The sequence below is a fragment of the Chanos chanos genome, chromosome 13 (genome assembly GCF_902362185.1).
Source record: "Chanos chanos chromosome 13, fChaCha1.1, whole genome shotgun sequence".
Lineage (NCBI taxonomy): Eukaryota > Metazoa > Chordata > Actinopteri > Gonorynchiformes > Chanidae > Chanos > Chanos chanos.
This window is the reverse complement of record NC_044507.1, coordinates 18,663,405-18,679,825: the sequence shown is the minus strand read 5'-3', so window position 1 is coordinate 18,679,825 and position 16,421 is coordinate 18,663,405. Positions and strand designations below refer to the sequence as shown.

At 38.3% G+C, this 16,421-nt stretch overlaps 4 protein-coding genes across 4 annotated transcripts; 1 reads left to right on the top strand and 3 right to left on the bottom strand.

Moving 5' to 3' along the window:
• Window positions 1-4,693: 4,693 nt before the first annotated feature.
• On the bottom strand, window positions 4,694-6,554 carry snn (stannin). Its single transcript, XM_030790923.1, has 2 exons — window positions 6,415-6,554; window positions 4,694-5,209 (listed from the first exon to the last, which is right to left on the bottom strand). Exon 2 carries the CDS (start codon window positions 5,095-5,097, stop codon window positions 4,834-4,836), a length of 264 nt encoding a protein of 87 aa, XP_030646783.1. The 5' UTR covers window positions 5,098-5,209; window positions 6,415-6,554; the 3' UTR covers window positions 4,694-4,833.
• Window positions 6,555-7,375: 821 nt separating this feature from the next.
• litaf (lipopolysaccharide-induced TNF factor) lies at window positions 7,376-9,163 on the top strand. Its single transcript, XM_030790878.1, has 4 exons — window positions 7,376-7,445; window positions 8,099-8,406; window positions 8,623-8,776; window positions 9,034-9,163. The coding sequence occupies exons 2-4, from the start codon at window positions 8,100-8,102 to the stop codon at window positions 9,137-9,139; spliced, it is 567 nt and encodes a 188-aa protein (XP_030646738.1). The 5' UTR covers window positions 7,376-7,445; window position 8,099; the 3' UTR covers window positions 9,140-9,163.
• Window positions 9,164-10,131: 968 nt separating this feature from the next.
• On the bottom strand, window positions 10,132-11,078 carry rmi2 (RecQ mediated genome instability 2). The gene is given in 3 exon segments (XM_030789744.1): window positions 10,132-10,283; window positions 10,415-10,720; window positions 11,042-11,078. Coding segments are annotated over 3 exon segments (495 nt in total).
• A 257-nt stretch (window positions 11,079-11,335) lies between these two features.
• On the bottom strand, window positions 11,336-15,068 carry mslna (mesothelin a). The gene is made up of 10 exons (XM_030789743.1): window positions 14,995-15,068; window positions 14,706-14,835; window positions 14,423-14,613; window positions 14,186-14,276; window positions 13,596-13,841; window positions 13,269-13,424; window positions 12,969-13,105; window positions 12,565-12,707; window positions 11,557-11,706; window positions 11,336-11,418 (listed from the first exon to the last, which is right to left on the bottom strand). Exons 1-10 carry the CDS (start codon window positions 15,066-15,068, stop codon window positions 11,336-11,338), a joined length of 1,401 nt encoding a protein of 466 aa, XP_030645603.1.
• Window positions 15,069-16,421: the final 1,353 nt, after the last annotated feature.

Below are 16,421 nucleotides of genomic sequence, written 5' to 3'. Positions count from 1 at the left end.
TTTAAAGCAAGCTTGAGGTTAAGTAGTTTGCTTTACAGAACACTGCTAGAGAGTCCCAGGATGTGGGTACACTGGGCTGCTTCTCGCACTGCCTGGCTGTTACCACTCTGTTATTAGTCACTAACGATTTAATCTTCATAAAGCATACCAAAAGTTTAAGTCATATAGAGTGACTAGCAATATCTGTCTCGTGATCTCTTTCTAAAGAAGAGTAAATGGAATTATAAATGTATTTGTAAATAAATTTGGGGAATGTTCACAAACTTTAGTAAATCAATTTTGCTTACAATTGTGTGTAAACATAAATACATTGTATTTACATTTAGAAAATATGAAATGTATTCTCCAAAAAAAAAAAATGTAAATACAGTGGAAAATGTATATCCCTTAAACATAAGACAAATATTTACACAGTGTTAGCATAACAATCTAATACCATTGGATTTTTTTTTTCTCAGTCATCCTCAGTTCTCAGTTGTCTGAGTCATGCACTGAGCACGCCTTTACCGACAGCTCTTTATCTGTACTGTGAATTATAACTGTAAACATCTGTAAATGTAAACGTGTTTTTGTATGTATCTGTATTGCTAACCTTTGTTTACTGTGTAACTGTTTATGTCCTGATTTAACCTTCAAGGCTGTAAAAATAAATTAGTATTCTTTCCCTGGTATCATTGCAGTAAACTAAGCCGAACCAGATCTTTATCATGAAACAAGGGTCTGATAGGGGTCTCACAGGACACCTGTCTCGAGTGAACTCAAAATAACAGAGAACGTAACCTTGAAACGTCGTCACTAAGGTCTTGAACCCGGTTTCATAGACTTAGACACAGTACATGTAGTTATAGTCAGGATCTTCTTACGAGGCTGGAATGATAATAATAGCAGAGTGATTAATAGTACCATAGTTCACGTTTCTACACAGCTCTGACTCAGGACGCTACAAAAGCCTGACCGGTCCGCTCTCACGTGCACTAGCTCCCACTAGCGCGAGTGATCAAACACGTTGCGCTGTTCCTCGTATTTTTGGAGATAAGCTCGCATTTTTAGAAACCACTGAGCCGAGCTTACACGACTTCCTTAGCATTGCAGATGTCTGAACTGCTGTGTTTGCTGGATTCTTTTTTTCTCTGAAAGAAAATGGTGACCCTGCATTCTTCGTAGGACTCTTGGCTTTTTCCTGAGCTCTCAAACATCCTCAACAGCATTTTTACTACGTCATTCCTTATGTGATACTCTGTAATGTGTAAACTCGGTGAACTCGGTGCACAGATTCGACTGGTTCTTAAGCGGTATAGTTGGAGTATGAATTTGGCCTTTTTATCTTTGACAGATTTCATACGTATGTTGGGTGGTGAAAGTGAAGCAAACAGTGCCGTTTTCCAAGAGTTTGTGCTTTTTAAAACTGAGAACAGCAAGAAAGACACAAAATTGAATTGGATGCAGAGCTGGAATTAACAAAAACAAACAAACAAACAAACAACAACAACATAAACAATCAGATAGATGATCCATTTGTATTTTAAAAAAACAAAAAAGTGGATGGAAACTTTAGCTCTTTGACTTTGTTTCACCATCATTCACAATCCGGTGGAAACACTGAGTGTCACGTCAGCCGATTGTGAAATAAACGCAGCTCTAAAAAGGAAGAAGAAAAAAAGAACAAAAGGCAAATCATGGAGATCCCAAAGTTTTTAGCACGGAGAGAGAGAGTTTGTTGGGGTTGTGTTTTTCCCCACTGCCCTCTAGCTATGTGAGTGAGAGAAAAATCATTTCACCGCACTGCAGCAGCCTTCTGTGGGGTGCTGTACAGACAAAGCCTGCTTGCCTTCATCTGACCTTGATAAACGCTGCATGTTAAGTTTCCATTCCTTCTCCGTGTGGTTTGAGGAGACTCTCCATAGGAAGCACTTTAGGATGGAACTGTTTCACATCTGAGCAAGAAACTGGTTTCATTTACACAATCATCTGTTTTTGGCACACTTCTCTTTTCAGGCACTAAAGACAAGCTTATTCTTATTCATATTCATAAAACTTACTCATTAACTGTAAAAATCTTCTAAACTTGCTCTGTATGTTCCTTAAAGGACTGTCATACATACCAGACTACTATACATTCATTAAATCTAAGTGAACTGTGGACCTAATTTGTGAAAAAGAAAAGTTGTGAACAATTACTCTGTGATGACTGAAATGCCCATTTAGTCAAGATTTTCTCTGTGTAAAACATTTTATTTCCATCTTCACTGGTCCAAAATTAATTAAAGCACAGTTTAAACTTGAATGTAAGCCTAAAACATAAACCGTTTTGGGATCCTATGTTAAAATGCTGCTGTCAATGACAACAGCGTCCACCTGAACACCGTAAATGAATAAGTATTACATATAAATATACACAACCATCATAACAATTCTCATAAAAGAAGTCAAATTGTAGAGGACAGTGTCTGTGCTGGTTTTAACACAACACACACAAATGTTGTACAAGTTAAAAGTTCTTTGGAGAACTTCTGTAGTTGTTTGTCTCTAGTCTACAGGGTCAGCTTTGGTGACCTCTATAACTGTCTAGTGAGGAAGACTAATTTAACTCCCCCAGTTCAGCCAGTAACTTACTATCAGGGAAACTCAAGAAATTCACTTGCTTTTCACTGTGACTAATTTTAGTGTGAATGAAACATAAGTCACATTTTCTGTGAATCAGACCACTGTTAAATATGGAAATAGACAGAGCGAATATCAATTTCCAGCATCTCCACTTGTGATGAAGAGGTTTTTGAAATTATAAGCCTGTTAGATTTGGTGCAATGAGGAACATTCCAGTAATTATAAATGAATGTCTAAATCATTGATCCAGTATATCAGTAAAATTACAGAAGCCATTTTAACATTTATTAGATTACATTATTCATTTGTCGACATGTCTTTTGTTAACAGGTGAAAACACATAAATCACTTTATACTGGATATACAGGCTTAAGTTTTTTTTTTCTTTTTAAATAAAAACCACAACAAAGAGAAAAACTAGTTGGATCCAGTATGGAGAGAGTTTTTATTGTTCAGTACTCAAAAAAGAGTCAAACACTGAAAACACCGAAGGTGAGTGAAATAGGCTTTTTGAACAATATACTGCCTACATGAAAACAAGTTCCCATGTTTGTTTGTTTTTATGATGCAGATAGCATAATTTACCCAATTACTGTTTGTGTCCAAAAGTACATTAACGCCTCTATACAAATTTGTTCAAAGGGTTTACACAAATCTATTGGGTCTCATATTTCAGTTACACAGATAACACATTTAGTTTTGACAATGTGACATGACGAATGATTCTTGGGGAAAAAATGTTGTTGTGATTTTCATTTTTAAGATAATCTAGTTTTTGATGACATGAAAAAGCCCAACTCCAATATGTGTAGGGAAAAAAAATGTTTAGCTTAACAATTTCCATACATAAAAGTCTGCATGACTGTCATATAAAAATAAACTCTTTTCTCAAACTTACTTTCTTACATTTACAAACAGCAGATGATTCGGGTGGACACCACAAATTTAAAGTGAAACTACAAGGCCTTTTTGTACTGTTTTCACATTTGACACAAAGAATAACAGTCTATAAAAACCATATTTACACTTTATGTTCGGCACAGTTTTCTTAACAATGTGTCATTCTGCTCAGCCACCAAAATGTGCACCTCAAGGTTGACGTCAGCGCGAAGCTGCATCTTGAGACCATGTCACTGGCTCTCATCTTTGGTGGCGTCTTTGCAAAGACAAACAGTTATCAATACATCTTTGAAATAACTTGTGTTTACCTTGAAAGTGAAACAAAAATCAAAACTCAAACATAATAATACAGATTACAGCAAGCATATTCTTAATACCGAAGGTGACTTTTAAAGCTAAGTAAGTAAGATTAGACTTCATACTGACCATAACACAAAACCATCTGACAATTGGCATCAAAGAGAGAATTAAAAATGTGTGAACAAAGTTTGATACTGACATAAGGCTCTTCCGTTAGCGCTCACCAATTGTTTTCAAAGGCTCAGTGTAAAACCTAGGGGGCTAGTGGACAATTTCAGACAGATTACATATGAAACAAATTCACACCATATAGCAAACTAAACGTTATGTCAAGTAGTTTTGTAACGAAATATGTGTAGGTACGGAAATGTCACTACACTTTTGTTTGTTTATTATTTCCACACTGATCAATATCAAAATACTAAAACAATGAGGAAGTACAAAAAAAAGCATGATGTTCTCCTTCTTTACCTCAAACTTCAATAATTTCAGAGAAATCTTTCTGAAAAGTACACTGATTTTGCAAAACGCCAGAGCCAGCTCTGGCCCGAGACCAGAATTATTCTACACTTGAAAATAAAATGAGAAAAAAAAAATGTGTTTTTTGTTAAGAATTCAATATTCTACATATGACGATCCAGAAAGGCAAACATAACTTTGTTTCATTTTTTTTTCTCTTCATAGAAATATGGCATACTCTGAGGAGTAAAGAAATTATTATCAAAAATACATATGTTCTTCACAGTTTCACGTTAGGACTCAGTTGCACTGGACTACCACACAGGGCAAAAAAAAAAAAAGGAAAGAATTTTAAAGCTATGAAGACCAAAGCAACCAGACAAACGCATGCATTCATTTCATCCTTCATCTGTGAGTAGGAAGCTGCATTCCACTACTCATCTTTTTAAAAACAAGGGAGACCATCATTTAGTGCCAAACCTCACGTGTTCTGAAATACATGAACAGCAAGCAGGAGGGGGAGGGGGTGGGATGCAGATTTGGGGAGAAAAAAAAAAAGAAAAAGGTGAGTTAGCCGTGACTTTCGGTGCCGTTGGGAGTGAGTTTGGTCTTGTGTTCGACCCGCGGGCCCCTGGCCGAGTATTGGACCAGTAAAAAGGGCTCCTTGGTCTCGCCCTCACCCACAATGCTCTCCTCATCCTCAGATTGACCGATGCGCTGCAGGCGCAAGTAGCACCAACATCCAAAGATTAGGGCACCCAAAGCAGCTATGGCAATGAGAATCACTATGACGGTAACCACTCCGGTGGTGGGGCTGTGGTCCATGATTGACATGTTGTTCGAAGGTGACAAAGCTCAGGAGTGAGTCCTCACAGGTCAAAGCAGGGTCAAAAGCAGTTTACTTTACAAGATCTTGCTCTCTGACTTAGATCTCCCCTTCAGATACCTAGGGGTCAGGGACATGGAGAGAAAAAAAAATTCAGTTGGAACAAAGAGGACTATGTTTTCATTAGCTATCCTACCTTTTCTCTCTTTCAATACAACCCCCCCCCCCAAAAAAATCCCATTATTAACAAGATGAGAAAATACTGAACACTCCATGCCAGCGTAGAGGCAAGATGTGAGCTGCAAGTTAATACAGGAAAAAATTACTGTGTTATTTTGCGAAAAGTAAAAAAGATACTAATATTTCATTTAAAAAAAAACAACAACGTTAACTGTCTCTGACGTTTCTGAACCATCCCCGCATGTTAAACAAACCAGAACACATATGAAACACAGTACACAGCATAGTTATCTTAGACTTCCCTAGAGCATAGTTACATAAAACTCCCTATTGCTCAGCTCAGATTGACAAGCTCCTTCTAAGACGCGTGCACTGAAGAAATACTAATACTATCGAATACTAATTCGATACGTCCTAATCGAACATTTGGAGGAAGTAACACCAAAAAGAGATAAATAATCTCTTAACCATCCGAGAACACAGAGACGTATACTTCACTGACTGCTTCGGACATTATGACATGGTATTAACGCAGTGAGAGGGCAACGAATAGGCAAGGAGTGCACTTGGATGTTTGACCATTAGTCACGTTTTTGTCACGCAGATTTACCGCAGAAGACGCGACTAGACGCGGCGAATGGTAACTTATCCATAGTGTACAGAAAATCGTTTTGTAGAAAAATGTTCTCTGCTAAATCTGAGGGAAAAAAACACAATTACTTCACTGTCCTCTCATGAAGCCACAGGTTATGCAACAACTCTGAAATAACAACAGATATAGCTGCTCGTGAGAACAATCGTTCGGTGCAGCACATGATTAAGAAGTAACAAAAGGAATTTAAAACTATATAAGACAGTGGACATCCAACACATACGTGTCAAAAAATTCAAGGGCACTAACTTGATTGGTCTCAAATGTCACCGAAATGGTCAAAGAAATGATATCTAAGCTAACACAAATACGCAAACTAATGGCTAACGTTTGCTAAACAGACCGTGCTCCAGCATTAGTACCGGCGATGCTAGCTGCTGTCTGTTCAAAAAGGCCTTAAATGCTCACAACCATACATAATATTCAAGTCGATTTTCACCTACATTAACACAACGGAAAATAAGCCACTGCGGTAATGTTCGCGGATGCTCACCATTTTATCCGGAGAGACGGGTGATGCTGAGTGCTCTTTTAATCGGAAACGTTTAGAAAACGCTTGGCAACAATCCATGGCTTCGAATGCTGTCGGTAACCATGCATGTTATTCACAGCTTTAGGGGAAGTAACACTCGAATTTTGTTTCTTGTTCGTTTTTTCGACCTTACACTCTTTAGCAGTATTCAAATGCGTCTATAATTTAAGGGAAAACGGTTTTCTTCTGGCAGGAAATGAGATCACAACTTCGCCAAGATTCCACTACCCAATCAAATAAGACTAAAACTCTTTCCACGCCCTCACTAGAAATGTGCATGCGTTGTAGTGCTCTTTCAGTAGAGCTTTGTAAATGTTTCCCATCTCTCTTACCCCTGTAGTACCATGGGAAGAGTAAAGGCTTGAATGCGAAACAGCATAATCGTTGGAAACTGAAATCTGGAAATTTTCTGGGCTACTTGCCCATTTATTCTCCGTTCAGTATTAGGAGACAGTGGGATCTATGGGCACAAAAACATGAATGTAATATTTGTATAAACAAATTTCTGGTTGAGGTTTTTGACACACAATTTCTGCTGTAAACGTTACTGAAATGCGTTAAAGGAAACGTTGATGCCACTTAAATTGTATATCTGACTATATCTAACTATGGAATAATTTGATAGACTCTTTTGATTCGATTCAACACAAAATTTTGTTGGCATCAGCTCAAAATCCACTGATTACATCCTTAAACATGATAGGTTTTTCTCTCCTTAACTGCAACTGCATGTTCCTTCCTGTGCGGCCTGCATAGCGACTGAAATTATTTATGTAGTTTTTATGCGATAAGCTTTGCCTCACTTCCTCTAAACGCAGAGCAGTGGTCGCATCACATGACTGATCACGGAACTCTGCACAAGCTGCGTTGAGGCTAAGACGTCAAAAAGCAGCTAATTTGATGTCAAGGAGCAGAAACAGTAAACGGACTTACAGCGAGATATTTCATCTTTGTGTGGTTTTCTTGGTTGTGTTATAATCTTCTTATACGGAGTAAGTATATGTTTCATGTAGCAGAATGATTATGTAAAAAGTATTGCATCGTAAAAGTACAGTACTTTAGATAATATGTATTGTGCTGACGTGTTTTGTGGTCTCTGTGCATACATATGTATATACAGACCGATGAACTTTAAATGCACGGGATCTTAACGTTTAAAAGGAATAGTCAAACATAATCGAGAGTGATAGTCGAGTAAAACATGGGCAGACTGTATATCTTACTTTGATGGTGACGGATAAAAATGAAATTCAAAGCCGTACTGATATGTATTTGTTTATTTAATTTTACTTTCGTTTTACACGAACGTGTGCGTGACGTCAGTACTAGTGCCTGTTCCCACATCCACGTTGTTTCCAGCCCGAGAAAGTGAGCAACGCGGGCATGTCCTGTAGTGTTCAAGCAGCTGCCAGAGTGAGACGTTAAACCTTAGTCGTGTACCGCATTACACCATGTACAAGTAGTACAGCCTTCCTCTTTTGCCCAGTTTAAAAGCATGACTTTTAATGTTTGTCGTTGTTCATTCTTTAAACGATATTTCCCTGACTGAGAAACTGACTAAAACAGGTTTATTTAAACGTCAATAACCCCCCCCCCCCCGAAATGTTTCAGTTTCTCTCAGTTACGTCTGTGTTTTTACTTGCAGTATGGCAATGGCGAGTGCACCTCCAATTGAGTCAGCTGCACTTTTGGGGAACCCACAGCCACCGACTTATGAGGAGACAATGACAGGTCCGCAGAGCCCACAGGGCATTCCTGGGGCACCACCTCCTGAATACAGGCCGACTCAGCCGCCATATCCCACACAAGCATATGTCCAATCATATCCGCCACAAGGTCAACCATACGTCCAGTCATATCAACCACAAGGTCAACCGTATATGTATCCACAGCAAGCTTACAGCCAACCATATCATCCACCAGTGCAGGCTCCACCTCCAACCCGACCCATAGGTAACGCTTCTTTTGCCCCTAACTTATATTTCATAGAATTTAAACCCCAGTTAACGTTTACAAATGGTTGTCGTATATCCTACTTCCATTTTGTTGAAGAGCAGTTTAATGACAGAACATCATTAGTCCTTTCATTTGATACGATAAGTTTTGGTAAATGAACTTTAAACTGTTCACACCATACAAATATTCAGAGAATATTTCATCTTTATTTAGTGACAGTTCAGACCACAGTTGTGCAGTCGGGCATGTATGGGACTCTACCAGTGCAGACAGTGTGCCCTGCTTGTGCACAGAACGTGATCACTCAACTGGACTATTCCTCTGGGAATGCCGTTTGGCTCCTTTGTCTTGGCCTGTGCATGTTTGGGTAAGATCAATACACAAACCTACCAGACCTATTTCATGGTATTTTCATTGCAGAGTAATTATGTTTTACAGTAAATTTGATTGAGCCTACACACTGATTATTGCTGGGGTGCATTTTTTTCATGTTTTGGTTTTCCATGCTGTTATTTAAGGATAGTCTTTATTCAAACTGGTGTGACTGATATGAATTTGGGATGTTGTGAAGCAGTGATCTTATTTTTGTAACACATCTGTATTTCTTGTTTCTTTCTTTCTCAGCTGTTTTCCATTCTCCCTGATTCCTTTTTGTGTGGACAGCTTGAAGGATGTCACGCATACATGCCCGAACTGCAGAGCTGTTCTGGGAGTCTACAGGCGTCTCTGATCCTAGAACAGCTGACATATCTCCGTTACATAAATGAAGCACTCCTCTATATAAAAGTTTCTATTTCCGCCTGTCTCTATATCGCTAAATAAAACTGCCTTTAAAAGTAAAATATTACAAATATTACAGCATTGTTGTAATATTTGTATCACACATTTTTATATTATTATCAAGTTACCTATATTTAAAAATACCAAACAGCTGTGTGTGAATTATAATCAAAGTACACATATCTGTTAACATTGTGCATTTATGCAATGTATATGTTTATTCCCTCACTCTGACAATGTGCACTTTTTGAGATATTTAGACTGTTTGTCTTAGTTACTGATATTACGACTGTATATCACTTACATATGTTTGTTGTAATTATACAACTGACAAAGGTTTTCAGAGTCTTTATATCAAATTCCTGTTATTTCAAAAACACACCTTAGCCTGCCATTCTGTCACTTTTATATATTGCCATTACTGGTATAGTGAAATACTTTTTTATAATTTTGTCTTTCAAAATAATTAACATTATACAACCTGCTCGCATTTGTCTATTATCATAAGAGAACTGTTACATTTTTTAAGCTGCCTTGCAAATGTGAATATTTACCTCCCAAATCTCTATTTAAAAGCTTTAATCACCAGTAACATTACCAACTCAAGCTGACCAGAATTTACTATCACATACACAATCACATACACACCCACCCTGGTAGTCCGCCCAGCCTGAGCTCAAACTTACTGTGTTTTCAACCTTCTGCTATTTCCGCCTCTTGTTCACAGTCTTTGATATATAGTTTGTGAATTTGCACTGTGTTGGTTTCTGTCTTTGTTTTGCATAAACCACACTGATTTTGTTACTGAAAGATTAAACACATTGTTTATATATATAAAAAAAGAGAACACTTGTCTGTTATTCATATAACCACATTTAGCAGTCGCAGTTTTCATAACCGCTTGGCAACAAATTAGCGACACATCCCAGGAAGCTATTTTTTTTATGTTAAAGTTTTCTGGAGATCTTCTACTTCGTATTTCCACATTGCCCTGTGAATCGCTGCATTTTCTGAAAGATCCGCCATCTTCACGGCACGAAGAATCGGCTCTGGAGCATGCGACTGGATGGTCCCCATCACCATCACGTATTTACCTGTAAGAAAACTGAGTGACCTCCCTTTGCTACAGAAGCGAATAATGACTGAAAGGATACTGAATGAAACAGTTACGAAGTGTTCAGCAAACAGCGGTGACAGATTCCAAAGCAATTCATTTTTAACTAACCATTAATAAGGCAAGGTTTTCCTTTCGGAATGCTGTTAACACCTCTGACGGTGAAGTTCCCGGCTTCGTCAAGGAGAGACACTGTATCCTGATCTGAAGAAATGTCCACAACAGTCCCTTGCATCCAGACAACTGATAACATTAAGGGCGTTGCTTTTCCATTTCCCAATCGTTTTATGCTATAGGCAGTGATTCCGTTTGTAACACTGCCAACTTTGCTATCTCTCAACTGACTTGAGAGAACTTTAACTGGAGGACTCTTTATTTTACCTCCAAACATCGTCTAGCTGTTTAAGAGAAGCGCGGCTTGCAACCCGGAAGTGACGTGAGTTTTACGTTAGCGTCAAACTCCCGATACTGTATTTAATCAAAAAACTGAAACAAACCGCGTGAATGTACCAGCCCGAAAGAGGGTGAAAATTTACAGAAGTGTGAAATCAAACAGAGGATTGAAGTAGGTTAATAAGGTACTTCACACATTTGATATGTTTTTTTTTTTTTATTTGCCCACAAAGTGCAATTAATCTTATATTTATTAACAAATTATCCAGGTAGTCGTAAATGATCATGCTTGTTGCAGCTCTCTGCCATTGTCTTTAAATCGCTGTGCATTAATAAAAGCGACACCTTTGAATCCTCTAAGGCTCTGCTCCATATCCCACATACCCGAGTTTTACAGATAAAAGAAAAAAAAAATACAGTTGAGAAAAGCAATCTTGCATTTGCAGCGAAGAGAATCATGTTACTTCAAAAATGGCAGATCATATCAACATTTAAGCACAGACCAATACACGGCTATGTTTGATTCATGAAGTGTAATTAGCTTAACCATAAAGGGTAGAACAGAAATGAAATAATAATAGTAGCACAGGTTAACTGAGGAAATGATAACTTTCCAGAAAAATGCCACATTGTTTAATGTTAGTACGTGTTTAGCTGCAGCATCTGTGCAGCAATGGCTGTCAATACGAGCAGCAGAGTTGATCTTACGCCTCTTCTGAAATCTATGAGAAAACAGACAGACAAAAATCAAACTGGGTTATGGCAATTCTCTTTCTTATCTATGTTTGCTATACTAAATTTTCTAATTGTAATGAATGAATGACCACTTATTTATCTATTTAAAAAAAAAAAAAACCTACCTAAAAGTACTGCAGGAGCGCTTGAGGTGGTACTGGCAACAGTTGAATTGGCAATGGTTGTATTTGTGTTGGTAGCAGGTGCAACAGTTACATCTACTCGTCCTCCGGTTAGATTCAGGCCTAGTGTGTCGAGTTCTGACTGGAGCTGCCCTGAGATCCATGCTCTTACAAGAGTTTGATTCTCAAATGTCTTTAGATCAGGTAAGTTTATACCAAGGAGTCCACGTACTTCACTGACTGTAAGGTTCTGTAAAACATTAAGATCAAGTAAAATGATTTGCTTAAATGACTAAAATGGAAACTGATTGGCAAGTAAGGAGGTAAGGTGAAAGTGAAATTTTTACACGGCTAGTAACAATCCATTGCTGAGTGATAAATTGTGAGAGAACAGAAAAATGGGTGTCATACTTTACCCATGATGAATTTTACATACCAGCAAAACACTCTCATCCAAATTTGTGAAGGTGGAAATATCCATGCTGATATTGGCTGAGGACAGACTCCTTACATAGAATAATGTTGCACCTCCTACATGCAAGCAGGAAATAGAATTGATATAAATGATGACTAATTTCTATGAAGCATTAATCACAGCAGAGGAGCGAAGTTAATCTCAAAGTTAATTACAATTTCTAATTTTACACGTAGTAGTTTTTATACTGTACTATTGTAAACTTTTGTAAACAACAAGATTTTGTGTTACTTTACCCAGGTAAGGCTGCATGAGCTGATAGCTAGTCAAGGTGGCACTGTTGCGATTTGTTAAGGAAATGGGGGATGCTCTGTTGGCTGAGGACTGACCCCTTACATGGAATAATGTTGCACCTCCTATATGCAAGCAGGAAATAGAATTGATATAAATGATGACCAATTTCTATGAAGCATTAATCACAGCAGAGGAGCGAAGTTAATCTACAAGTTGATTACAATTTGTAATTTTACACATAGTAGTTTTTATACTGTACTATTGTAAACTTTTGTAAACAACAAGATTTTGTGTTACTTTACCCAGGTAAGGCTGGACGAGCTGATAGCTATAGGTGGCACTGTTGCGATTTGTGAAGGAAATGGGGAATGCTCTGTTGGCTATGTCGAAGAGCGCCCTCTTCTGGACAGAGGAACAGTTGCTCACGTCTAAAGCATTTGCATCTCTGTAGGTGAGCAATGGCAAATGAAATCAATCAATGATCCAAAAAAAAAAAAAACTTAAAGCAAAATACTGGTTTCTTGGAGCATCTGTTTCTCTTAAACATCCCTCCTGTGTGGGTACCACTTGAAGAGATGAAAACCAAATAATATCACTTCAGCATGACATTTTCCCATGAGCCCCCACAAAAGAGAAGAGAAATGACTTTTGTGGAAATGAGGTCTGCGGTCAAGGACACAGTGGGTAAACCAGCAGATCCCCTCACCTGATGCTCTCAGTGCTTATGCCATTCAGTGCATCCACATCCAGTGAGCACAGATTTGGTCCTCCAATAAAGTTCAGTTCAGTTGCACCCAGGGTGTTGTTTGGCCCACTCAAATATTTGGTCACAATAGCTTTGCTCTGAAAGACAGAGGGTAAAGAAAAGATTTTTTTTTCTCTGTAACATTCCTTTCCTATCAAGATTCCTATCAATTGCAGTCAAAAAAAGTGCCTTGGATTCAATTCATTCATTCTACTTCCTTCTAAATAATAAAGTCATTATCCCTTGTATCAGAGAGCCCACCTTGTCCGCATCCCAAGTTCCGTCGTTTGAATCCATTAATGCAGCCAGTGTGTCCAGACTGGAGACGTTCCACTTACTAATCTCATCTACTGTTGCCACCCGAGATACTGGCCCTAGCAACCGCACCTGCTCATCCGATAGGCCAGCAGGATATGCCTGACAGAAGAAACCAAAACAAATCAATTCCATGTCATAATTCACATGGGTGGTGTTTTTATGAGTTCTTTTTTTTTTTTTTTTGACAACGGCAAGAAAAAAAAAAAAGCCATAATACTTCATTTTGTTTGTCCAAAATTATTTACTGAAATTAAATAACTGCCACAGTACCTCCTTTAGTTTGTCCAAAATGACTCGATGAAATTCATCATCATCAACTTTCTCGGTCAGGTCCGCCAGGTTGTTCTTCACTACCTCAGCACTCAGGCAGTGCCTGAACTGAGAGGCGTCGTAGCCGAATGGAAACGCGTCGTCCCCGATGGTGATGCGGGTGATGTTCCCCACAGTGCAGTCGCTCGCTTTAAAAACAGATATAACAAAACATGTTATTTTCAGATCATACAGCCAGAGCACTTTCTGAAACACAAACACAAAGAGAAGATCAAAGGTCGATGATATCTCCTCTCGGCCGCCCGTGAGCGGGTGAAACCTAACGACCACCCACACAGAATAAAAAGAAAAATGACAACCAACCTGCTCGTCTAATTCTCAGAGATCCAGTGAGCGCTTTGAACAATCTCCTCAGCTTCCTTCTCTCAGTTTTGTTTGCTCGCAAGGCCTTCAGGAATCCCCTCAGGAATCTGCGCTTATCACGCTTTTTTTTTTTTTTTTTAAACGGAGAGAATACAAAATGTTAGTGTGTTTTTGATTATCAAAAAAGAACATTTTTCCACTCTCAAAAGTCTGCGTCATCATTGTACCCGACTGAATCGTCCCCAGAAGTTCCCAGAGAAGTAAAGCGGTAGAGTTCCAAGATTGTTGAGAGTGATATCGTTCCATCTGTCTGGAGGGCTGAGGTGGGGATAAAGTGACTGTTAATTTTTTGTCCCTTTATTTATTTTTCCAAACTCTATAACATGCAATGAAGAGCGACAGACAACGGTTTTCAGTTACCTGAATTTAATTCTAATATGTAATCGTTATCGATTTTCTCGTACCCGTATTTAGTTGTTCCTCCGAGGAGAACGCTTTCCATGGCGGTAACCTGTGCGCTCGAAAAATCATTGCAGTTTTTCATTTTCTCGAGAATCTCAGGGTCAGAGTTCTGAATGTAGTCTTGGTCCAACGTGCAGCACATATTGCCCAGAATGTCCAAATCATTTTTATTGATAGCAGTTCCTGTAATGCCCTGCAATAAAAATGAAAACAAAACAAACAGCAGAAGTATTAGATACCACGTATTAAGCACACTAGATGTAAACCAGTAAGCCAGTAACTCACTAGGCAGTTTCTAGCGCCATTCAGCAAAATAGCCTTTCTTCCGTCCAGTGTTGTGGAAAAGATGCTGAAGTCTGCGTGCCCTGTTTGATTGAAATACTCTCTGCAGTTGGCTTGTTGGACGTTGGCATAACTGAAAGGCCAGAAAAATGAGAGAATTACATCGTGTTGTTAATTCATGAATTACTCATGTTGTTCTGTGTCTTCAAAATATATGGCCACTGTAAAACAATCCAGTAATAAAGATTTTGAATTTATGTAATAGTAGTACTTCATAAAAATACCAACTTACTCATAGTACAGCAACATATCTGCAGGGTAGTTGACAAAGTCTTGTGGATTCTCATCTCTGATTTGGTTGTACATACACGTCAACTTGGGAACAAATTGCAATCTTAGTATGATGTACAAACAGTTTTCAAAGATTATCTTTTGTTTCCATTAGTGTGTGTTGTCATGCCCACCTGAGTCTCACGGAGAACCACTTTTGCCCTGTTTCGCCTTCGTCTGCAAGCCTTAATGAGTCCTCTGATTTTCACTTTTGTGAATGTCTGCACTCGTGTGCACGTGAAGCCTTGCAGGACATCCACTGATAGCCTGTGGTAGAATCACAATATTCATACGTGATCTTTATCTTAAGACATGTAACGGAGTTTTCAAGTAAAGAGTACTTTGTCATATTTGTGTTATTATTAGGGTTTTTTTTCAGTAAAATTTCAATGAATGTGTACTTGTTACTTACTGATCTGGATCAGAAAAGGCATTGGCAGCAGTATCAAAGAAAAGGACAGCCTGGAAAAAAAGAAACGCAGTCACGAGTTTGACGTTTTGAGAGCTTACATTGACTTCAGAGGTAAATCAATTGTTCATGCTTGACTATCAAGAAATTTAATATGAGGGGACGCATGGTTTAAGTAACAAAGTGTCAAGAACATAAACTTTGCGTGCTAGGGAATGCACTGTGTTACTATACCTGCTCCTGCTTCCATTTTTTCTTATTTATATTCTGAATGAAAATCTGTGAGCTTCCAGACGTTTGGAAATTTAGCAGATTTCTTGGAATCTGATTGGTCAGACTGTCTGGGATGTTTTGCATTAGCACCAGAGGATCCTGGTTGACTTTGATTATCTTCAAAAAAGAAAAAGAAAGAAAGAAAGAAATCTGACTTTAGAACTTATAGTCATCACCAATATTATGGACACTCAGTACTGATAAAAATGAAGGTAAGGAACTGTATTTTATGCTCTAATATATGGAGGAAATCTAATTACTTATTCCCAAAACGATTGGAGTTCAGTTGAAAGGTACATCTAATGTACTACAGTACATCATTTTTAAATGAAGTAATAGAGGACATTAATAAACAACGAGACTCTTTGTGTTACACACCTGGTTTACACAGGACTGCTGCACAACCTGTGGTGCAGTAAGCAAGTTGTTGATAAATGCTGTATTGCTAGCGGCTTGAAGCATTTGAGCTGGAGGAATGTTAGTGAAGGTATTTGCTGGAATTCCACCGATCAGAGATCCCAGGCTTAACAAATTGCTGGCGCTGTTCAGCTATGGAAGCAAACACAATAAAAAGTATGCTTTGATTTCACTTACATTTTTTTTTGAGCAACATTTTAACTGTTAAAAAGCTCTTAGCAAATTCACTCCCATGAACGCTCACCTGGAAGTTTCCAGCAAGGAGCACATTTATGATGGCTATGGACTGT

What these genes read in the sequence shown, in the direction of transcription:
- snn (XM_030790923.1), bottom strand. Translation starts at nt 5,097, where the DNA reads ATGTCAATCATGGACCACAGCCCCACCACCGGAGTGGTTACCGTCATA.
- litaf (XM_030790878.1), top strand. Translation starts at nt 8,100, where the DNA reads ATGGCAATGGCGAGTGCACCTCCAATTGAGTCAGCTGCACTTTTGGGG. An exon ending in ACCTCCAACCCGACCCATAG is followed by an intron (nt 8,407 to 8,622) that starts GTAACGCTTCTT and finishes ATCTTTATTTAG; the next exon opens with TGACAGTTCAGACCACAGTT. An exon ending in CTTGGCCTGTGCATGTTTGG is followed by an intron (nt 8,777 to 9,033) that starts GTAAGATCAATA and finishes TTTCTTTCTCAG; the next exon opens with CTGTTTTCCATTCTCCCTGA.
- mslna (XM_030789743.1), bottom strand. Translation starts at nt 15,068, where the DNA reads ATGTACAACCAAATCAGAGATGAGAATCCACAAGACTTTGTCAACTAC. An exon ending in GGAGGAACAACTAAATACGG is followed by an intron (nt 14,277 to 14,422) that starts GTACGAGAAAAT and finishes TCCCCACCTCAG; the next exon opens with CCCTCCAGACAGATGGAACG. An exon ending in GAACTTGGGATGCGGACAAG is followed by an intron (nt 13,106 to 13,268) that starts GTGGGCTCTCTG and finishes TCTGTCTTTCAG; the next exon opens with AGCAAAGCTATTGTGACCAA.